The 24,451-nt window shown below is 40.4% G+C and overlaps 1 protein-coding gene and 1 pseudogene across 30 annotated transcripts in view; both read left to right on the forward strand.

Moving 5' to 3' along the window:
* Window positions 1-24,451, forward strand: part of MAP4 (microtubule associated protein 4) — a 228,660-nt gene that overhangs the window by 107,361 nt on the left and 96,848 nt on the right. The window contains exon 4 of one of the 30 annotated variants that reach the window (XM_054481863.2): window positions 98-4,592. The exons of the other annotated variants lie outside the window; for them this stretch is intronic. Coding sequence (XP_054337838.1) covers window positions 98-105 — 8 coding nt within the window. The 3' untranslated portion in view covers window positions 106-4,592. Of the gene's footprint in view, window positions 1-97; window positions 4,593-24,451 lie in introns of those variants that run through there. 30 annotated transcript variants of the gene reach the window in all.
* Window positions 13,103-15,219, forward strand: LOC129034163 (vacuolar protein sorting-associated protein 26A-like; annotated as a pseudogene).

Raw genomic sequence — 24,451 nt, forward strand, 5'->3', positions numbered from 1 at the left:
TGTGATATTGAACTTGCTATTTACTAATGACCTGTGCTTTTCCACCCTTTCCTTCCCCTTCCTACTTCTTCCTCCCTCTCTATTTTTCTCCTCCTAGAAGCCTAGCGTGTCTCTCAACACTGGGGCTGCTGCAACACCAGACCAGTGATCTTTCCTAAGCACCGTTATACTTCTAAAACCTTCAGCATTTTGCAGAGCTTTGCTTTTCCTTCCTGGACACGATGTAGAAGAAACTGAGGGTAGTTCTTCGGGGCCTATTTCTGCTGATGCCTGAGCAAACAACCTGCTTCCTCTTGTGCTCTGCAGGGTTTGATGGAGCCTCATTTCCCTTTGTGAACACAAAGTGCAAAATGAATTCTTTTTAATTTTAGTAATTTTTACAAAGGTTATCTAATGTCTTTTGTTTCTTGTTTTCTTTATGATTTTATCATTTGATTCATTCTCACATTTTTTTCTTTAAATATTTTTAGTTGACCTTTTTCCTTTGGTTTTCAAATGTTCAACATGAATCAGAATAGTGTAACACCAAATGAGAACATGTGTTTTCATAAAGGGGTTGAGGCCACCAGTACTGCAGTGAATTTCCTTTTCTTCTCCCTCCTCTTTCCTTCTCTGAGCTTGCTTTTAGGGAAGGTTAATCTTACAGGCTACCTATGTTTCTCTCCACCTTACTAAAATCTGAATAATGATAGATATTTTAAGTTTTTAAATTGAGTAGTTCTGAGTAATCCTAGAGTATTTTTCCAAATTAAATAATCCTTTATTATTTGCAAGTTGGGCCAATTTTTTTTTTTTTGGAGACGGACTCTTAACAATCTAAGGATTGTTTCAACAGGACTTTCTTATTCCCATTCCTAATTTTTTCAAACTAATTGCTTAAATCTAGAACCAGTTGAGATTAGTACTGTACAATGGTAAGCTTTGATTGTATTTGTAGAAATATAACATAAAACATGGACCATGTTTTGAAATCTTAGAGGAATTCTGGTTTAAGATCTGAAATACTTTAAAGTTTTCTATCCTTTTACTGATTATTCAGGTTCTTATAACCCCCAAGGTACAGATTATTTCAGCTTAAAAGAAATAATTGGCACCATGTTCTGAGAAAGATTTTGAGATATACATTGTTTTTCGTTTTTGAGACAGGGTCTCACTCTGTCGCCTAGGCTGGAGTGCAGTGGCGCGATCTTGGCTTACTGCAACCTCTGCCTCCCAGGTTCAAGTGGTTCTCCTGCCTCAGCCTCCCAAGTAGCTGGGATTACAGGTGTGCGCCACCACACCAGCTAACTTTGTTGGCCAGGCTGGTCTCGAACTCCTGATCTCAAGTGATCCACCCGCCTTGGCCACCCAAAGTGCTGGGATTACAGGTGTGAGACACTGTGCCTGGCCAGATATACATTGTTTTAGATCCCCTGATACAAAACTACTTTTGAGATGGTAAGATTAGAATATCATGAAAGTTTAAACTGAATCCCTGCAGCGACTTCTGGAATTTAGGAAGCATTCCCTCTTCTACAGGGATCTGGTCACAAGGGCTGGATTCTCTGACAAAAATTTATTCTATGGATTCTGGACAGAAGACACTTGAGGGTGATATGTTTTAAAGGAAAGAGGTTATGCTTATCTTCTTAGCAGTTGATAAAATATTAAAACTCTCTTGCCATAGAGAATACACCATCAAATAAAACACAGCCCTTTCCCTTTGGTGTACAGTTATTTATTAAGTTGATTTTTGGGTTTCTTTCACCAGGGAACTTTTCAAAACTGGTAGTAGTTATTTTTAAAAATCATGTTTGACATCTTTCTATTGCTCGTAACCAGTCCCTGTAGCTGTCTAAGTTATGAGTGGAGAAGCCTGGGTATGACTTTCCGTTGTGTACACTCACACTTCATGATTGATATTTATTTATTCTTTTATTTCCATTTGGTTATGCTTATTTTTGTTTGAAATTTGTTTTTTTCAAATATGTTTCCTTTTTGAACTTATAGAATTGTTGAAATTTTCTACTAACAGCCAGCTAAAATTTGGTATATATTAGCTCTATCCATTTCACTTGGATGTTTCATTTTGAAAGAAAGAAATTTTATGTTTCACATATAGTTTTATACAAAGTAGCCAGTCCCATAATGAAATGCTGTATTGCCATAGTGGTCACATCCAAGTGATCCAGTATCTCAATGGTGAGGCAGCCAGACTGGTCAGGGCTGCTTTGTTGAAATGTGATGATTTTCATATGCCTTCTTTCTCTTTCTCTCTCTCTTTTTTTTTCCTTTTTTGGCCCAATGTTGAAGATGTAGAACTTTGTTTTTAAATAATGTTTTTATAAATTCATTCGTATACCTAAGTTTGTATTTTTTGTGACTTTAGACTTCAACAGTTTGTATATTGGGACTTTTAATGTGATTACTGTACTAAATAAATTCCACTAATAAACATCTTACATTAACAACTTATGGACTGGATTTGGTTGGGGTCATAATTGTTGAAATATAATGTTACTAAAACACAAGTTGGGTAAAGACTTGAGGCCCAAGTTCTAGGTCTAATATAGCTTCTAATCCCACCCAGATTAATTGTATGGACTTTTAAGTTTTCGTCAAGCATTTTCACTTATGATTTTTTTTTTTTTTTTTTTTTTGAGACAGAGTCTCGCTCTGTCGCCCAGGCTGGAGTACAGTGGCACGATCTCCACTCATTGCAAGCTCCGCCTCCCGAGTTCACGCCATTCTTCTGTCTCAGCCTCCCGCGTAGCTGGGACTACAGGTGCCCACCACCACGCCTGGCTAATTTTTTGTATTTTTAGTAGAAACGGGGTTTCACCATGTTAGCCAGGATGGTCTCGATCTCCTGACCTCGTGATCCGGCCGCCTTGGCCTCCCAAAGTGCTGGGATTACAGGCGTGAGCCACCGTGCCCGGCTCACTTATGATTTTTGATAGTTATTGTAAACTCTCTTTTATCCAGAATTATAAAAGTTAAGAAGTTCAAATGACTACTGATATTTAATGTCATTTGGTGAGAAAGTCACTTGACAGAAAGGTATAAAGAAGTTATTCCAAAAGGAAGTTTCCATGGTATATCAATTGTTGTTAGATGCTTTCTAATACTACATTTATTAATTTCTAACGCTACATTTAGTTTAGTGCAGTTAAAATTCACATTCACAGTCTTCCTAAAGTGCCTCCTGAATTATCAAATAAAATTTACTACATTCAGTAACATTTAATTTGATAACTTTATTATTTGATAACCCGGTATGCAGTATCTGGGAAGAATTCAACAAAACATGCAGTTCCCCAGCCATTCTGGGTTAGTGTTTGTTTACAGTAGGGTTGCAAGTACAATATGTTGACTGAATTAAGACATTAAAAATATTTTATATCTAAGTAATTTGCATAGCATAAGGAACTTTTTAAGCTTGGCAGACATTTTAGTTAAGAACACTTAATTTAATGTTTTTAGATTTCCTTTTTATTAAAACAGCTCAGTAATCTGTTCTCAGGTTTAAAGCACAGATATACTGTAAGGAATAATTGACCATTAACTTTCTTATACATACCCTAGGTTTAAAGCTTTTGGTAATTGAAGCAATTCTTGAATTTTGTTATTGTCCTCATCCCTGATGCGAAGTGAAACCTGGCTTCATTTGGATTCTTCCTCCTTATTGACTTGATAACATGGTGGGAGGCTAGAGGGTGTTCTAGGCAAAGATACAGGACTGGTCCGGCAGGCACAGAATGTTAGTTTCATTCCTAAATCGTGTGTAATACTGGATTATCCTCAATTTTATGTTGATGCTGTTTCTATTACAGTGAAGGTTTAACAAGACTTAACTACAAATTATTTGTGGGATAAAGCTCTGTGCGACCATGGAGGTAAATTACTCTTATTTACAGTGTTTGGGGCTAGACACATTGCACTAAGTGCTGTACAAATGGCAGTGTTACTGGTTGTTTTCATCGTAATTAGAGTAGGTAAACAGTTTATTATTGTGATAACTGTTCGCATGTGTAAAGTCATGCCAGCAGTGAAACAGTAAAACTACTTTTTTAGAATATCATGACACAGAAGGTATTCTGTGTGCTTCATCACTATCTCATCTGGTAGGATGCAAAGGATTTAGCATCAGAAAAATGCAAAAGCACCAAAAATGTGAAATATTAACAGATAAATAAATCTGTGGTGTGTTAGAGTCTCTGAACAGCTTTTGGAGCCACGCTGTAAATTGGCATCATAACTCACAAGTGGAGCCCAAACATAAGCTGCACATTATGTTGCTATGTATAGACATAGCAAGACATCCATCCCAACTCCACCAAATTCCTGGAACAAAGTTTTCTTTTCTTTCATTTTCCAGATAATGAGTTGCATGCTGGAGACACATCAGTAAATTAACAGCACCTAATGTTTCTTAAAGTTTTTTTGGTTCATAGTTTTCTAATAAAAATACAGAATTTCTTTTCAGAAAAGTCCACATATACCCATATACAAGATGTTACATTTACTTTTAGAGTGTTAAGACTCCATTGAAGCCAGCTCATGGACTAGAATCCTTTACTAAGCCAAGCATTTAATTATACTCTAAGCCACGTTATTTCAATTTATTTTGGGGTTTTGTATTGAATAAGACAAAATAGCTTCTTCTTGAGCTTTAAGTGAAAATATAATTCTGATTTTTTTTTGTTTGTTTTTGTTTTTGAGACGAAGTTTCGCCCTTGTTGCCCAGGCTTGAATGCAATGGCACGATCTTAGCTCACTGCAACCTCCATCTCCCAGGTTCAAGCGATTCTCCTGCCTCAGCCTCCCAAGTAGCTGTAGCTGGGATTACAGGTGCCCGCCACCATGCCCAGCTAATTTTTTGTATTTTTAGTAGAGACGGAGTTTCACCATGTTGGCCAGGCTGGTCTCGAACTCCTGACCTCAGGTGATCCACCTGCCTCTGCCTCCCAAAGTGCTGGGATTGTAGGTGTGAGCCACCGCGCCCAGCCTCCTGATGTTTTTGTTTTGTTTTGTTTTGTTTTTTTTGAGATGGAGTTTTGCTCTTGTTCCCCAGGCTGGAGCGTGGCGCAATGGCACGATCTTGGCTCACCACAGCCTCCACCTCCTGGGTTCAAGCAATTCTCCTGCCTCAGCCTCCCGAGTAGCTGGGATTACAGGCATGCGCCACCACACCTGGCTAATTTTGTATTTTTAGTAGAGACGGGGTTTCTCCATGTTGGTCAGGCTGGTCTTGAACTCCCAACCTCAGGTGATCCGCCCACCTCAGCCTCCCAAAGTGCTGGGATTACAGGCATGAGCCACCATGCCCGGCCTTTAAAGAATCTTTTAAAAACCTATCTTAAGTTCTAGTTACTGAGCGAAAATCCACACTGAGGCAAGGGCTTTGCATGTAGGTAGTTTATTTTGGGAATTGGCCCCAGGGCACAAGAGTGGGATACTGGGAAAAGTGAAATTAGAGGAAAAGACAATACAGTGAAGTATGACTACTAACCTAGTCACTGCTGTGGGCAAAGTGGGCTTAAGTCTTTTGAGGGCCTGTATAGAATGCCTCTCAGTGTTCGCTACCTGAGTATCTCGGTTATAGAAGTGGATAACATTTATTCACCATTTACCATCTCTCATTGCTTAACACACTTTTTTTTTTTTTTTTTTTTGAGACACAGTCTCGCTCTGTCACCCAGGCTGGAGTGCAGTGGTGCGATCTCGGCTCACTGCAAGCTCTGCCTCCTGGGCCTAACACTCTTGTACTTCTGGATTTGCACTTGTGCGGTGCCAGGCTGCAGATGTCTTGTCTCTTGGTGTCAGAGAAGTTGTAGGGCAGAAAACTCTGGTTTGGTTGATACAAAGTGCTGTCAAATCACACCTATGTGCAGCTGGATGCTGTAGCAATAGCTAGAATAAATGGTGAACTTAACAGAGTGTGAGGTGGGGGCACAAGAAGTGTCTAATTAACCAAGAGGTTAATTCAAAACAAGATTCTCTTAACATAAGATTTGTCTGCTTATGCCTTACCATAGAGGATGAGATCCTTCAACTCTGTAGAGGAAATTTGAAGGAACTCCATCTATTATGGTACTAATCCTTTTTTTTTTTTTTTCTCTCCCTGTGCCCCGCGAGACAGAGTATTGCTCTTATTGCCCAGGCTGGAGTGCAGTGGCGTGATCTTGGCTCACTGCAACCTCTGCCTCCAGGGCTTGTGATTCTCCTGCCTCAGCCTCCCGAGTAGCTGGGGTTACAGGCTCCCGCCACCGTGTCTGGCTAATTTTTGTGTTTTTAGTAGAGATGGGGTTTCACCATGTTGGCCAGGCTGTTCTTGAGCTCCTGACCTCAGGTGATCCACCCACCTTGGCCTCCCAAAGTGCTGGGATTACAGGTGTGAGCCACTGCGCCTAGCCAGGTGCTAATTCTTGAGCTGCATTGTTAGAAACTATAGAGATAGCCACAGATGTTAGTTTTGGAATTTTCCACCCAAACATTTTTTTCTTGAGTTAGTTTTAGTAGTTTTTATGTTTCTAGAAATTTGTTCATTTCATCTAGGTTATATAATTTGTTTGCCTACAGTTCTTAGTATTCCCTTATAAACCTTTTTTATTCCTGTAAGATTCATAGTGATATCTCCTTTTTATTTCTGGTTTTAGTAGTTTGAATCCTCTCTCCTTGTTTCTTCATAAATGTAGTTAAAAGTTTGTCAATTTTTTTCATCTTTTGAAAGAACCAACTTTCAGTTTGGGTGAGTTTTCTCTACTTTCTCTCCTCTGTTTCCTTTATTTCCACTTTAATCTTTTTTATTTCCTTCCTTCTGCCTAATTTGAGTTTAGTTTGCTATTTTTCTAGTTTCTTTTGGTAGAAGGTTATGTTAGTGATTGGTGATTTTTATTTTATTTTATTATTTTAATATAGGTGTTTATGGCTATAAATTTCCCTCTTACCACTGTTTTAGCTGTACCTCTTAAGATTTGATATGTTGTGTTTTCATTTTCATTCATCTGAAAGTATTTTCTAATTTCTTTTGTGATTTCTTTGACGTGTTGATTATTTAGGAGTGTGTTAATTTCTGTATATTTGTGCATTCCCCAATCTTCTGTTTACTTTCTAATTTCATCCCATTGTGGTTGGAGAACATAATTGGTATTCTTTCAATCCCTTTCAATATATTGAGGTTTGTTTTCTGGCCTAACATATGGTCTGTCCTGAAGAAGAATGTATATTCTGCTCTTGATGCGAGTGGAATGTTCTGTAAGATGTCCGTTAGATCTAGTTGGTGTATAGTGTTATATAGGTCTTCTCTTTCCTCGTTGGTATTCTGTCTTGTTGTTCTATCCATTAGTGAAAAGTGAGGTATTGCAGTATCCAACAATTATTATTGAATAGTCTATTGCTTGCTTAAGTTCTGTTAGCTTTAAATTTTACATGCTTTTTACATTTCTCAAGGATAAATTCCTTGTGAAAAATGCTACGGTTGTGGATAAGAAAGATACACACAAATGATCGCTACAACTATGAGCCTCTAGGGGCCTCAGAAGCAGCAGTTGAAATGTCGGTCACTGGTAGGACAATTTAAAGTGTTTTTTTGTTTTGAGACAGGGTCTTACTCTGTCACCCAGGCTGGAGTGCAGTGGTGTGATCATAGCAGCCTGGAACTCTGGGTTCAAGTAATCCTCCCACCTCAGTTTCCCAAGTAGCTAGGACTACAGGTGCACACCACCATGCCTGGCTAATTTTTAAAATCTTTTGTAGAGACAGAGTCTTGCTTTTTTGCACAGGATGGGCTTGAACTCTTTGCTTCAAGTGTTCTTCCCACCTTGGCCTCCCAAAGTACTGGAATTACAGGTATGAGTCACTGTGCCCGGCCTAAATGTGTATTTTATTGTATTATTTTTGAGAAGGAGTCTTGCTTTGTTGCACAGGCTGGAGTGCAGTGGCATGATCTTGGCTCACTGCAGCCTCTGCCTGCCAGGTTCAAGTGATTCTCTTGCCTCACCCTGCTGAGTAGCCGAGATTACAGGCACCTCCCGCCATGCCCAGCTAATTTTTTATTTTACCATGTTGGCCAGGCTGGTCTCAAACTCTTGACCTCAGTGATCCGCCCATCTTGGCCTCCCAAAGTGCTGGGATTACAGGCGTAAGCCACTGCACCCAGCCTAAATGTGTTTTTTGTTTTGTTTTGTTTTGTTTTTTGTGACGGAGTCTCGCTCTGTCGCCCAGGCTGGAGTGCAGTGACCCATTCTTGGCTCACTGCAACCTCTGCCTCTGGGTTCAGGCAGTTCTCCTGCCTCAGCCTCCCAAGTAGCTGGGATTACAGGCATGTGCCACCACGCCCAGCTAATTTTGTGTTTTTAGTAGAGATGGGGTTTCTCCATGTTCGTCAGGCTGGTCTCGAACTCCCGACCTCAGGTGATCTGCCCGCCTCGGCCTCCCAAAGTGTTGAGATTACAGGCATGAGCCACTGCACCCGGCCCTAAATGTGTTTTTAAAAGATGATCTTTTTTCCTCAAAATCTGAACAATGTTTTTTGCAGAAATAGAAAAATCCATTTGGAATCTCAAGGAGCCCTCCTGAATAGCCAAAACAATCTTGAAAAAGAACAAAGTTGGAAGTCTCATTTGTTGATTTTCAAAACTTACTGAAATGCTATAATAATCAAAACTGTGTGGTATTGACTTAAAGGGAGACATATAGATCAAGGAACGGAATGGAAAGCCCAGAAATAAACTCTTTTATACATTGTAAGATGATTTTAGACAACGGTACCAGGACCATTCAATGAGAAAGGATAGTGTTTTCAATAAATGATGTGGGGAAGACTGGATATCCACATAAAAAAGTTGGATCCTGCTGGGAACAGTGGTTTATGCCAATAATCCCAGCGCTTTGGGAGGCCAAGTGAGAGGATTGCTTGAGGCAAGGAGTTCAAGACCAGCCTAGGCACTGTAGGAAGACCTCATCTCTTAAAAGAAAAAAAAACTGGCCAGGTGCGGTAGCTCACACCTGTAATCCCAACACTTTGGGAGTCCCAGGAGGGCAGATCACGAGGTCAGGAGATCGAGACCATCCTGGCTAACATGGTGAAACCCTGTCTCTACTAAAAAATACAAAAAATTAGCCAGGCATGGTGGCGGGCGCCTGTAGTCCCAGCTACTCAGGAGGCTGAGGCAGGAGAATGACGTGAACCTCGGAGGCGGAGCTTACATGAGCCGAGATTGCGCCGCTGCACTTCAGCCTGGGCAACAGAGCAAGACTCCGTCTCAAAAAAAAAAAAAAAAAGTAGTGTGGGCCTGTAGTCCCAGCTACTCAGGAAACTGAGGCAGGAAGATCTTTTGAGCTGAGGAGTTCAAGGCTGCAGTGAGCTATGGTAAAGTACACCACTGCACTTCACCCTGGGAGACAGAGAGAAATCCTGTCTCTCCCTCTCTCTTTTTTTTTTAAGTTGGACCATTATCTTATATCATATTCAAAAATTAACTTAAAATGGATCAAAGACCTAAATAAAGCACCAAGGCTATACATTTCTTAGAAGAAAACATAGGGGGAAATCTTCATGACATTGGATTTGGCAGTGTTTTCTTGGATATACACCAAAAACACAGACAACAAAAGAAAAAACAGATAAATTAGGCTATATGAAAATTGAAAATTTTTGTCTATCTCTGTAGAGTGAAAAGGCAACCCATGGAGGCAAAATATTTGCAAATCTTATATCTTCTCAGGAGTTAATATCCAGAATATGTAAATAACTCCTAGAGCTCAACAACAAAAAAATTAAAAATATGGGCAAAGGACTTGAAGAAACATTTCTTCATAAAAGATACAAAAATTGCCAAGAAATACATGAAAAGATGCTCAGCATCATTAATCATTAGAGAAATGCAAATCAAAACCACAATGAAATATCACTTCATACGCATTAGGATGGCTAGGATGAAAACAAGAACAGAAATTAACAAGTGTTTATGAGGATGTGGAAAAATTAGAACCCTTATGTACTGCTGGTAGGAATGTAAAATGAAAGTGCTATGGAAAATAGTATGGTGGCTCCTTAAAAAATTAAAAACAGAATTATTGTAAGATCCAGCAACCCAACTTCTGGATATATGCCCAAAGGAATTGAAATCAGGGACTTGAACAGATATTTGTACACTCATGTTTGTAGCAGCATTACTCACAGTGGCCAAAAGATGGAAGCAACCCAAATGTCCCATCAACATATGGAATGAATAAACAAAAATGTGGTACATTCATATAATGGAACGTTATTTAGCCTTAAAAAGGAAGGAAATTCTGATATGGTACAACATGAATAAACCTTGAAGACACTGTGCTAAGTGAAAAAAGCCAGTCACAAAAATACAAATTTATATGCGGTACCTAAAGTAGTTAAATTTACAGAAACAAATATAAATATACTCCATTTATATGAATTACCTTAAGTAGTCAAATTTACAGAAACAAAGTAGAATGGTGGTTCCCAGGGGCTGGGAGAGGTGGGGAATGGATGTGTTGTTGCTTAATGGGTACAAAGTTGCTGATTTGCAAGATGAAAAAGTTCTGGAGATGGATGGTGGTGATGATTGCACAACAATGTGAATGTACTTAATACCACTGAACTGTACACTTAAAAATCGTTAAAATGGTAGAAATAAACAAATGCAGCTCATATTTAAAGGGAAAAAATTTTAAATTAACCATCATTTATGTCACAGATCTCTTCAGAATTAAAGGGATGCTTTATATGTTAGGTATCTTCTGAGTTTGTTCTGGTTTGTCCAGTTGCAGAGAGAAATACACAAATATGTAAACATTGCTTAAATGCTAAGCAGTTATGGGGAACATTTTGTAAGAACAGATACAATATTGGTTAAATTCCATGAGGGGGTTGAGTGAGAACTAAGGACATTTGAAATTCGAGCTTGAAATCTCCATTTGGATGTAGAATTGACATCTCAAATTTGAAATGTTCTAAACTGAATTCATGATTGCCCCACCCCAAAATCAAAACAAAGAAGAAAAAGAAGAAAAAAACCACCTGCCTCCCCATCTCCTTAAATGGAAATTCTGTCCTAGTTGTTCAGGCTAAACATTTGGTTTCCCTGTCCTCTTCTGCTCCTCTCACACCCCACACACACCTAGTTTGTCAGAAAAAGATATTTGGAACCTGACCACATCTCGCCACCTCCACTGCTCTCTCCCTGATTGGACCACCATCATTAACCTTGACTACTGTAATAATTTCCCAAATTAGTCTCTCTGCTTCCATTTGCTTGCTCCCTGCAGCATATTCTTAAAAACGTCTACAATGTGTACATTGATCATGCTGTTCTTTTGCACAGAACCCTCCAGTGGTTTCTCGTCTCAAAGTAAAAGCCAAAGTCCTTGTGAAATACCACAAGGCCCTCTGATGTCGTTGTCATCTTTCTGACCAGATGTTTTCTTAGTTACCCTTTTACTTACTTTGCTTCATGGTGTTCTTGCTACTGTTCCTTGAACAAGCCAGGTGGGTATCTGCCTTGAGCTCTGAGCACTAGCAGTTTTCTCTGCCTGGAATGTTCTTCCCTCTGATATATTCATGATTGACTCTTCACTTTCTCAATGAGTACTTCTCGACTATCTTTTTAAAAATTGCACCTCTTCTATTTTTTCATGCCACTGTTCTACTTGAATTTTCTTCGTGGCATTTGTCATGTCACTTTCTAATAATTTGTATAGTTTACTTATCTGCCTTTCCCCACCAGAAGAAGATATTATAGAAACAAATTTTATGAGAGGGACAGGGCTTTTGTTTTGGTCACTGCTGTGGCCCAGCACCTAGAACACTGTCTGGTGGATAGTAGATCCTCTGTAGCTATTGAATGAATAATTTTTAATATCTATAGGCTTCCGGTCTCACATGGGAAAAGAAACTTAAAAACAAGACCAGATACAATTGCAATAATTCTTGCCAGGTTATTGGTACACATCTTTCTGGAAATATGTTATCTGTCATGAATTTGTTTAAATTTTGAGGAAGCTGTGGATAGAGTACCTACTAGCTTTGATTTCTTAGGCAAGTTGTTTGCCCTCTTTGAGGCTAAGATTCCTGCTGTGTAAAAGGAGAGCTCTATAAAAATAGTTGTTTGCCTGAAGTGACAGAAATTATTTTCAGTGCTTTGAAACCTCGTTGAAGGGGTTAATATTTAAATGTAAGATGATATTAGAATGATGATTAATGTCCACATAGAAAGTCTTTACAGTTCAACCCATTATATACTTTTGTTAATAAATCATTCTGTTTGACCATCAGCCCCTTTTCCTACTTAATTGGTTGTGTAACAGTATTTTAATCGGATGTAACTGGAGCATATCGATCCTTTGTGAAGCAGAAATGCTCTGTTTCTAGAGGACAAAACTGGAGGTGAAACTTCAAAAGTGAGCTCCAGGCAGACTGAAAGAAGAGTTTTTTTGTTTTGTTTCTTGTGAAAAAATTAACTTAGGACTCTCACTGCAAAAAACTGGCAAGCCTGGCCCTCCAGTGGATTTTCAGCAATTTAAAATGAAATGAGAAGATGCAAAACTATGTCAATTGTAAACTTAAGTATTAACATTAGACTCCTTAGAGGTCTTCATTGAAGGATTTTGCTTTCTATTTAACAAATTAATATTTCTGGTCTTCAGTTTTTATGTGTAAAACGAACAGGCATTCTGCTGTTTCTGCTGCTGCTATTAGTGCTGAGCAACACAGATACAGTATGTTCTGCAGTAGGTGATAGCTTTTTAGACATTTAGAGATTGACATGTGCCTTCTGATTTATTTTCTTTGGGTTAAACATCTTTCATTTTTTCTTTCACTCTTTCCTATTATGTAGATTTATGCTGTTTTTAATGGCCAATATTTGGATCAGAGTCTATTCAGGAGACAGAAGCTATACCATAAATTGAACAGAGAATTTACTACAGGGGTAAAGAGAACTCTAAAGAATACAGGAATGACAGATATAGGGAATAGTCACTACCCTTAGGGGTGGGGCAGAGTACACAAAGAAATAACAAATTTGGAAAAGTATGCCCCCCTCCCTCACCTCCAAAGCTGATTGCATATCTTGGAGGAAGTCTCCATTTGGTAGTAAAGATGTTTGCTGAGTTGCTGCAGGTCAGGGTGATGTGGGGCAAACAAGCCCCCAGATTGGGGCTTAACCCAGGGAGGGTTCTTGGCTTTACCAGGAAAGAATTTAAGGGTGAGCCAGTAGTGAGAGAAAGAAACTTTTATTGAACCGGTGCTGCTTCTTGCTGAGCAGGGCTAACCCATAGGCAGTGTGCCCAGAATCAGTGTCTGTGGGCTGCTAGCTAGCTGTTCATATCTGTTATTAATTATATGCTAATTAAGAGGCAGGTTATTTAGAACTTTCTGGAAAAGGTACTGGAAGTTTCTGGAATCAGATAAGGTAACTTCTAGGCTGTTGCCATGGCATTTGTAAACTGCCATGGCACTGGTAGGAGTGTCTTTATGCTAATAAACCATGAGGGCAACTAGAGGTTACTTTTGTCAGCATCTGCTGGTTTCAGCCAGATCTTGTTCCAATCAGCAGGGTGCGACAGGAAATTAAGTCCTGCTGGTCTCCTGCCTCAAAGGTAGTTAAGCAGGAAGCTGTACTTGGGGGTGCTACGGCATCACCAGCAAGCCTGTTTGAGGCACTGGTGGAACTTGCCTGGGAAGATGTCCATGAGAGTACCCACTAAAGCTTGTTGGGATGAGCACCATGGGGTGTTCTGCACACCAGCAGAACACCATGGAATTAAGAAGATGCAAAAGCACCCTAGAACCAGGAAGAGAACCCCTTTCCTTCCATGCTCTCTGCTTAGTGTCATCATGCCAGCCGTCTAGGAAGAAATGTTTACATTATTACAAGCAGGGCAATGAAAGGTAGATTTGGAATTGAGAGGCAATATATTGATTACTTGCATAGCCTACTATTTTGGCTACTTAGCTTCCATATGCACTTTACACACATTTGAGCTCCCATATAACAATGAAACTCTTATGTTTCTACCTAACAAGATACAGCTATGTCAGAGGGTGAAACTCTCACCCTTGTTCTAAAATGAGGAATGAGGACATGCTCAGCCCCATAGTCATTGTATCCATTGCTGGCTATATTTTTGTTTGTTTGTTTGTTTTAATAGAGTCAGGGTTTTGCTGTGTTGCCCAGGCTAGTCTCAAACTCCTGAGCTCAAGCAGTCCTCCGGCCTCAGCCTCCCAATGTCCTGGGATTATAGGTGTGAGCCACTGTGCCTGGCCTGCTGGCTGTTTGTCAGTCCTCAAATAGAAGTTCCAGCAGCAGAGGGCCAAGGTCATGTGATGGGAGCTGGGGGCTTGGAGTTCTGAGGGAAGAGGAGTGAAGTATTGGGGGATGTGGCAGTATCACTGACAGTGAGGTTTTTTGGAGGCTTTTTTGGTCTGATGTGTGAGATTGATACTGTCCTTAATGATAAGGAAACAAAGAAAATGGCAGAAGTGAAAACTGAAAATGGCGAAGTAGAAAAACACTATCTCCTCTATGATGGAGAATCTGTTTCAGGAAAGGTGAAAGAGTCTAGAAAGAGGCTAGAGCACCACAACATTAGAATTGAATTTGTACGTCAAATTGAACTTTTCTATGATAGGAGTAATATTCAAGAGTTTGTAAACCTAGTGAAAGAACTAGCCTTACCTGGAGAACTGACTCAGAAGTTGTGATTTTGAATTTATACATGTTGAAAAGTCATGAGAATCTTACATTGGTGCTAATGTCCTCTTGATGTATTGAAGTGTTAGTAGTAAGAAGACTGACAGACTTGGTAAAAAGAATGTGATCTTACTGTTCACCAACTTGCCAGCTATCCTGATGGAAGTGGGCATTGAAGATTGTCTACATATAGAATTTGAATAATGATAATGAAGTATCATTTAAAGGATGTGACTGTTACAAAAATTTACCTCTTATAAGTAAGAATAAAAATACAACATATGGGGTTACAACTGATCAATAAGACTATTGTTAGCAGGATATGACCTAACTCCAATGATGAAAGTTAAGAACAAAAAAATTTCAGTAAGGTACTTTTTGAATTTAGCTCCTGTTGATGAGGAAGACAGAGGGTACTTTAGGCAGCAGATCATTTTATGGAGAAAAGCTCCTGAAAAACTGAGGAAACAGAATAAACTTTCACCAGTGATTTGAAACTCCAGAATTACAAGCATCTGCTGAATAGCCTGAAATATACTGAATAAGATGAAAAAAGAAAAACAAAACTATAATCATTAAGTTAAACAGGTTAAAGATGGCTGCAGCATGTGGAGGGGCAAAATGGCCATAACTCTGCCCGGGCATGGTGGCTCATGCCTGTAATCCCAGCACTTTGGGAGGCGAGGCAGGCGGATCAGTTGAGATCCCAAGTTCAAGACCAGCCTGGCCAACATGATGAAACCCTGTCTCTACTAAAAATACAAAAAGTTAGCTGGGCATGGTGGTGAGTGCCTGTAATCCCAGTTACTTGGGAGGCTGAGGCAGGAGAATTGCTTGAACCCAGGAGGCAGAGGTTTCATTGAACCAAGATCGCACCACTGCACTCCAGCCTAGGCAACAGAGCAAGACTCCATCTCAAAAAAATAAAAATAAAAATGGCCAAAACTCCATTTATATTCATCTTCCTTTATCTTACAGCACTACATTTATTTCATGATACAGCAAAATGTTGTTCATGTATGTACATTTTTTTTTTTTTTGAGATGGAGTCTCGCTCTGTCGCCCAGGCTGGAATGCAGCGGCACGATCTTGGCTCACTGCAAGCTCCACCTCCTGGGTTCACGCAGTTCTCCTGCTTCGGCCTCCCGAGTAACTGGGACTACAGGCTCCCGCCACCACGCCCGGTTAATTTCTTTTTGTATTTTTAGTAGAGACGGGGTTTTCACCTTGTTGGCCAGGATGGTCTCGATCTCCTGACCTCGTGATCTGCCCACCTTGGCCTCCCAAAGTGCTGGGATTACAGATGTGAGCCACCGCTCCCAGCCACATTTTTTTTTTTTCCCTTGAAAATCACTCTTTTGCCCAGGTTGGAGTACAATGGCACGATCTTGGCTCACTGCAACCGCCGCCTCCCAGATTCAAGTGATTCTCCTGCCTCTCAGCCTCCCAAGTAGCTGGGACCACAGGTGTGTGCCACCACGCTCAGCTGATTTTTATATTTTTAGTAGAGACGGGGGTTCTCCAGGCTGGTCTCGAACTCCTGACCTCAGGTGATCCAGCCGCTTGGCCTCCAGAAGTGCTGGGATTACAGGTGTGTGAGTCACCACGCCCGGCCACCTTCATGTATATACATTTTTAAAAGTGCTTTCTTTGAAATGCTCAAATTTTCTTAAACTGCCTTTTTTTTTTTTTTCTTTTACTGCACACTTTGATGATAAGCATTCAGATATGCGTCAGCATAAGCTTTAAAGATTTTCATGTGGAAGTAAACAAAGTTCCACTGACTAGTTTGTTACCAAAAGTTGTATTATAAATCTAATTTCAAGCCGGGTGCGGTGGCTCATGCCTGTAATTTCAGCACTTTGGGAGGCTGAGTTGGGTGGATCACGAGGTCAAGAGATCAACACCATCCTGGCCAACATGGTGAAACCCCATCTCTACTAAAAATACAAAAATTAGCCAGGTGTGGTGGCGCACACCTATAGACCCAGCTACTTGGGAGGCTGAGGCGGGAGAATTGCTTGAACCCGGGAGGCAGAGGTTGCAGTGAGCCGAGATCTTGCCACTGCACTCCAGCCTGATCACAGAGTGAGACTTGATCTCAAAAAAAAAAAAAAAATTAGCCGGGTGTGGTGCACACCCCTGTAATCCCAGCTACTCAGGAGGCTGAGGCAAGAGAATCACTTGAACCTGGGAGGCAGAGGTTGCAGTGAGTCAAGATCGCACCACTGCACTCCAGCCTGGACAGTAGAGTGAGACTCAGTCTCAAAAAAACAAAACTAAACTAAACTAATTCCAACTTACAATAGTGGGAAGAAGGAAAGAAGAAAATGGTTAGAATATACAAATAAATGCCAAATATAACAAAGAGAAAGTTCATCCTCATTTCTGTGATTAGTAATGAGGCCATAGTTGATATCTAGGCTTCTTTCTTCAGTTACCTATTTCATGTTTCCCTTGCCTTCAGCACGAACCTCAGCTAGTTGAGGTTCTTTACCTGGTGAAATGACTCAAACTTTTATTCCCTCATTAGTCCAGTCCTTTTTTGGTTGCTGTAGTTTTCCATTAATCTTTATTTTTGGCATGGAAGTATTAAGAGGTGCCTTAGATAATCCCTTGGGTTTCAGACATAGTCCTCCTTGCTTTCACTATGTAGCAGCAACCGTTTCCCCTTGACAGTTGGGCTCAATCTTTCCCAACCAGTAGGTTCAGCCTGTTGGTTCAGTGGTGTAAGGAGTCGCAAGTAGCCAAGTGGCAGTCTCATCTTCTAATGCAATTGAACCGTTGTTGTGTATGCTAGTAGATATATTTCCTGCTTAGGGACTAACACTTCCAAGCCAGCAGAACTCAGTTGTTAGGAGTGAAAGCAAAAATTCAGTGATTGCTAGATATAATAGTGAGTGGAGCCGCACATACTTCTACCCTTTGATTCCCAGACCTGTATATTCTGATTGTGGGAGGAGACAGCACCATGTAAGGGGTCTCTGATTGAAATCATTACCCCATCCTTTCAGGGTGTTGTCTCCCTGAAACTGTAACTTAGTCTTCAGTAATCAATTCCCTATTTTAATTAGGCCAACCATTCTGTGTGATAGGGTGTGACAACACCAGTTAAGTCCATGGACATGAGCCCATTTCTGCATTTCTTTGCTATGAAATGACTTTCTTGGTCAGGAGCAATGCTGTGTGGGCTTGGCACGGTGACATATGCCTGTAACCCCAGCACTTTGGGAGGCCAAGGCAGGAGGATCACTTGAGCCAAGGGGTTTGAGACCAGCCCGGGTAACATACCTTGTCTCTATTTAAAAAATACATCTTTTTTTTGGCCAGGTGTAGTGGCTCACACCTGTAATCCCAGCACTTTGGGAGGCCGAGGCAGGCAGATTGCCTGAGGTTAGGAGTTCGAGACCAGCCTGGCTAACATGGTGAAACCCCATCTCTACTAAAAATTTTTAAAAAATTAGCCGGGCATGGTGGCACATGCATGTAGTCCCACCTACTTGGGAGGCTGAGGCAGGAGAATCACTTGAACCCAGGAGGCAGAGGTTGCAGTAACCCAAGATCGTGCCACTGCACTCCAGACTGGGTGACAGAGGGAGACCTCATCTCAAAAAAAGAAGCAGCTGCAACACTGTGTGGAATGTCATGGTGGTAGATTGGGCACTTACATATAAGTTCATGGGTGGTGGAACTGCCAAAAACATTATAGGCAGAGAAGGCAAATCTGTATCCAGAATACATGTCTGTTCTAGTGAGGACAAATCTCTTCCCTCACCCCTGCCCTTATTCCCCATAATAGAAGTCCAGCATAATCAGCTTGCCACCAGGTGGTTAGCTAGTTTTTGGGAAATGGTGCATATTCAGGGCTCAGAGCTAGTCTGTGCCATTAACAGATTAGACATTTAGCAGTAGCTTTAGTCAGGTCAACCCTGTTTAGGGGAAGATCATGTTGTTGAGCCCATGCACAGCCTTCATGATCATTTTTTCCATGGGTTTTATTGAGTAAGCACTCTGGTAGCTATGGAAAGTGTCTAACATTGATATTCATGAAGTACGTCATTTTGTCAACTTGCTTATTAAGAGCCTCCTCTACAGTGAATACAAATGATTATTCACATGGGACACAAATATCTTCACAGTCTGTGCCTGTTCTGAGAGTTTCATCTGCATATCTTTCCCCCAGATTTCCTTGTCACCATTTCCTTCCAAGTTCCTAACTAGCCAACACAATCCTTAATAATTGTTCATAAATGAGTATAAATCTCTGCTTCTGGCCATGTCTTACCTCAGGCAAAAGGGAAAACCAAATGTACCCTTCAAAGTTCTGCCCTCTGAAGGGAAGATTTTTCTTCATCACTGCCTTTCAGTCCTACCTCTTTAAATGGGGCTGTAGTGCTGCAGCTGTCCACTTTTGGGTGATACTGGCATGTTATGCAGAGCTATGTGTAAACCAGACTTGAGTTTTTTCTTTCCCCAGTCAGCTGGTCATATGGAGCTTTCAGGAGGCCATTGACTTGGATTGAGGGAGAGGAAGCAATGCAACAGGACTCAATGCTGAAGTCTGAGCTACCTGCTGTGTAACTTACTCATATTTCTGGACCTGCTTGAATTTTTTTTTTTTTACGTGTTTTTCACTTGATGATAGATCGTACTGCACATGCCAAGCTAGACTACATAGGTTGGATAACATCTAGTTCCTGATGAGAAGCTCAGGACACGTGGTTGCATTATGTCCCATGGTTAGGCATTTGGTCTCTGCCAAGACCCAACAGCAAGTCTGAAACTATTTTTTGAAAGGTGAATAATTTTTTTGCAAAAGAGGGCATAGATTTTCTCAAAATTCTAGAAGTCTGGACAGTGATTCTCTTATTCTTGCTTGCTAAAGGCTCCATTCAGCATCCCTATTTGCCATGGACACTTCAAGTATCATTGGATCTGCCAGATCATAAGGCCCAAATGGCAGAGCAGCTTGAACCACAGCTTGAACTTGCTATAGAATCTTCTCTTGCTCTGAAACCCACTCTAAACTGTCAGCCTTGTAGGTAACTTTGTAGCTGGGTTGAAGCCTACCAAACATTGTACCCTCTTTTTCATTGTTGGTGATGTTAATTAGAGCAACTTAATCACCTTGGAAGGGAAATTTTGACATGTTTTGAGCAATTGAATCCTGACATTTCATTGCTGCAGTGGGTCTCTGAATTTTTGTAGGGTTTATCTCGCATCAACTACTTTGTATATGTCTTACTAAAGCATCTAACGTATTTGCTACTTGCTGTTTATCAGACCCAATTAGCATAATGTCAGTATAGTTGACCAATGTGTGTGTGTGTGTGTGTGTGTACGTGCTTATTTATTTATTTTTTTGGAATGTCACACGATCAAGATCTCTGTGGGCTACATTATGGTAGGAGAATGGCGTAGCCCTGAGGCTAGACTCATAGGCACATAAAAGGCAGGTAAAAGCAATGTGCTTCTGGTGGTTCTTGCAGATTTGTATGAAGAAAAAGGCATTATTCAGGTTAATAGCAGTATACCAAGTGCCGTGACCCATGTTGATTTGCTCCAGTAAAGATGCTATATCTGGGGCATCAGCTGCAGTTGGAATCATCACCAGAGTAAGTTTATGATAGTCCACGAGTTTATGATAGTCACTAAGATCCATCTGACTTCTGCACAGGACAAACTGGCGAGTTAAATCAAGTTATAATAGGTATCACTACCCTGTTTGTTTCAAGTCTTTTGATGGTGGCATTAAGCTCTTTAATTCTTGAGAGGTGGTATTGCTTCTGGCTTAATATCTTAGTAGGGAGGGGAAGTTCTAGGGGCTTCCATTTAGCCCTTACTATTAAAATGACTCTTATCAGTTGGGTCAGAAAGCCAATATGGAAGTTCTGCCAATAGCCAAGTATGTCTGTTCCAAGTATTTATTCAGGAACTGAGGAGATAACAATAAAGTAGGTCCATTGTACTATGGGGTCCACTGTGAGGTAGACTTGAGCTAAGCATTTCATCTATTACCTGACCACTGTCAGCACTCACTTTGACTGATAGGCCACAGTAGCATTTTGAGTCCCCGGGAATTAGTAATCCCCGAAAGGTCTGGGTATTTCCTTTTCTCTAATCCATAGTCACTTTAGTAAATGGCCTTTGGGGAAGCTTGGATGAGGATTTACAGTATGTACTTGTACTTGTGGGAACACTACAGGTTATTCCTCAGGGGACCTGGGCTTGTTAATTGACTTGGGTCTAGAAATTAGATGAGAGGTCAAAACTTTTCTAGTCAGGTTTTTACTACCAGAGCTGGAGTTTTTTTCAGTTGTACAGATGAATCTGTTTTGGTAGGCTGCTTGTGGAATACTGTGTGATCAATTATTGCCAAAGATCCTGGTGGGCCAAGGTGTTCTGATTACCAGTACAACTCTACTGTCTTTATAGTAGATGTTCCCACCTTGTCTTTGGTGATTACATGCTGCTACTTGGCCTCTGTTATTTTAGAATCCCGTTACCCCTTTAAATCAGGGAACCCACTTAGTGCTGGCATTTCCCATGGCCATACCTGGGGGTTGTGACAGAGACCTTAGGGACTGTAAAACCTAAAATGTTTATCTGTGGCCCTTTATAAATAAAGTTTGCCAACCCATGTCTAGGGGAACAGGGACACACTGCAAAGGGGAGCAACCACAGAGCTTTTCAAGGATGAAGGTGATCCCCTCACTAATGCATTTCTTTTTTTGTTGTTGTTGTTTTTTTTTTTTTTTGAGATAGGGTCTCACTCTGTCAGCCAGGCTGGAGTACAGTGGCACGATCTTGGCTAACTGCAACCTCTGCCTCCTGGGTTCAAGCAATTCTCATGCCTCAGCCTTCCAAGTAGCTGGGATTACACTTGTGCACCACCACACCTGGCTAATTTTTGTATTTTTAGTACAGTCGGGGTTTCACCATGTTGGCCAGGCTGGTCTTGAACTCCTGGCCTCAAGTGATCCACCTGGCTCGGCCTCCCAAAGTGCTGGGATTACAGGTGTGAGCCACTATGCCCAGCCTCACTAATGGATTTCTCAATGCCTGAGTGAAAGGATTATCTTTCGAGCTTTTTTGTGCAACATAGGTTACACATGAAAAATCCATTTTTCATGTCTCTGTATGTTGCTCATTCTAGTCTTGAACTCCTGGGCTCAAGCCTCCTACCTTGGCCCCCCTGCTGAGATTACAGGTGTGAACTGCACCCAGTCCTTTTGTTGTTGTTTCGTGTTTTTTTTTTTTTTTTGTAAGTTTTAAAAGTCCTGTTTATTGAAGCATGAATTTACATTCAGTAAAATTCACCCTAAGATTTGACAAATGCATAGTCATACCATACTCAAGATGCAGAACCATTGTAAAATCACTCTAACAATTCCCTCCTGCCCCTTTGCAATCAACCCCTTTTTGATCCCAAGGAACTAATTGACCTGTTTTTCTGTCAAAAGTGTCAAATTTAATCACTAAAATGACCTACAGTACCATGGAAAAATATGTGAGCATATAAAATACACAAACCAATTTTTTTTGTATTTTATTTATTTAGTTTTTGAGATGGAGTCTTGCTCTGTCACTCAGGCTAGAGTGTAGTGGTGCGATCTCGGCTCACTACAACCTACGCCTCCAAAGTTCAAGCGGTTTTTCTGCCTCAGCCTCCCGAGTAGTTGGGACTACAGGCATGTGCCACCACACCCGACCAATTTTTGTATTTTTTATTAGAGACAGAGTTTCACTATATTGTCCAGGCTAGTCTCGAACTCCTGATCTCGCGATCTGACCAACTTTTTAAAAAGTGAGATACTTTAAAAAGTTTCTTTAGCATACCAACAAAAAAATGAAGGTAGCATTGCATTTTACTACAGATGTGCAGATATTCATTAAAGTTCACCATTGTCATATATATGGCTCAACAGTAATATTTAAGAATATGCTGTAAAATAATAATCTTTAGAGTCAAAAGAATGTAATTTTAAAACCTTTATAAATTAAAGCAGCTTATAAAGTTGTCTTAATTGTAAAATAGCTAATCTAGTTACAATTAATGTGTTCCAAAACTGACCTACTTGAAAAACTAGTCTTATATATTTGTTGAGTATGTGAACCATGATTAGGTCTTGCTATTTTGTATTAACACTGTCAAGTTACAGACCACAGCTGGTTCATAGAAAAGCTACTTTAAATAATGGAATTGAATTCTATAGAAATTTTCTACAAGACCAACTCAGCTATGGGGAGAAACACGAAACTGTCAGGTGAGTATTCCTACAGATGATTGGGGCCACCTCAGAATTCACCCCTGCTACCACTATGAAAGGGACCAAAAAAACAAAAAAAGCAACCTCTATTCTGTAGATACTAAAGGTTACATATTCAAATATATCTCATCTACTTGAAAAGCTTCACTGATTCTTTCAAGCGCCAGACCTTAAATTCATCAGCATCTTGAAACTCCACCAAGCCCAGTCATGTGCCACAGCTGAAATTTGTTTTTGTTTTTTTTTAAACATAATTTACTCGAGTCTAAAATTTCAGTCAACCAATGAAGTGAACTGTTAGAGCCACCTCCAGCTATATGATCTACTCCCACACATGTTCTGAAGGTTTTTGCCAGTATATTATTGCCTCGATCTTGCATGTCCTGGATTACTAGCATCCCCTTTCCCACTGGCAAGGTGCTTAGCATTGCACTTAAACCCAAGAGTGCCACCAAACCAATTTCTAAATCCCATGTTTTTAAGTCTGTCCTCTGAGATCACCCTACTTTTTTTTTTTCTTCTTTTATTATTATTATTATTATACTTTAGGTTTTATGGTACATGTGTGCAATGTGCAGGTAAGTTACATATGTATACATGTGCCATGCTGGTGCGCTGCACCCACCAACTCGTCATCTAGCATTAGGTATATCTCTCAATGCTATCCCTCCCCCCTCCCCCCACCCCACAACAGTCCCCAAAGTGTGATGTTCCCCTTCCTGTGTCCATGTGTTCTCATTGTTCAATTCCCACCTATGAGTGAGAATATGTGGTGTTTGGTTTTTTGTTCTTGCGATAGTTTACTGAGAATGATGATTTCCAATTTCATCCATGTCCCTACAAAGGACATGAACTCATCATTTTTTATGGCTGCATAGTATTCCATGGTGTATATGTGCCACATTTTCTTAATCCAGTCTATCGTTGTTGGACATTTGGGTTGGTTCCAAGTCTTTGCTATTGTGAATAATGCCGCAATAAACATACGTGTGCATGTGTCTTTATAGCAGCATAATTTATAGTCCTTTGGGTATATACCCAGTAATGGGATGGCTGGGTCGAATGGAATTTCTAGTTCTAGATCCCTGAGGAATCGCCACACTGACTTCCACAAGGGTTGAACTAGTTTACAATCCCACCAACAGTGTAAAAGTGTTCCTATTTCTCCACATCCTCTCCAGCACCTGTTGTTTCCTGACTTTTTAATGATTGCCATTCTAACTGGAGATCACCCTACTTTTTGTACCAGTTCTGGGTCAGGGTTCAGTCTGGAAACAGAAATATTGCAATTTGAACAAGGGAAAGTTAACATAAAGAATTATTAACTAGTACTAGATTAACCATTAAAGGGTAAAGAGAACTCTGAAAGATGTAGGTGTATCAGCTGTAGGAGCAGCTACTCCCTCTGTGCCTGAGGCAGAGTATGAAAGAAAGAGACAGATTGGAGAGAGAGCCTACCCAAGGCTGAGATTCAGACCTTTTGAA

Source organism: Pongo pygmaeus, chromosome 2 (assembly GCF_028885625.2).
Source record: "Pongo pygmaeus isolate AG05252 chromosome 2, NHGRI_mPonPyg2-v2.0_pri, whole genome shotgun sequence".
Lineage (NCBI taxonomy): Eukaryota > Metazoa > Chordata > Mammalia > Primates > Hominidae > Pongo > Pongo pygmaeus.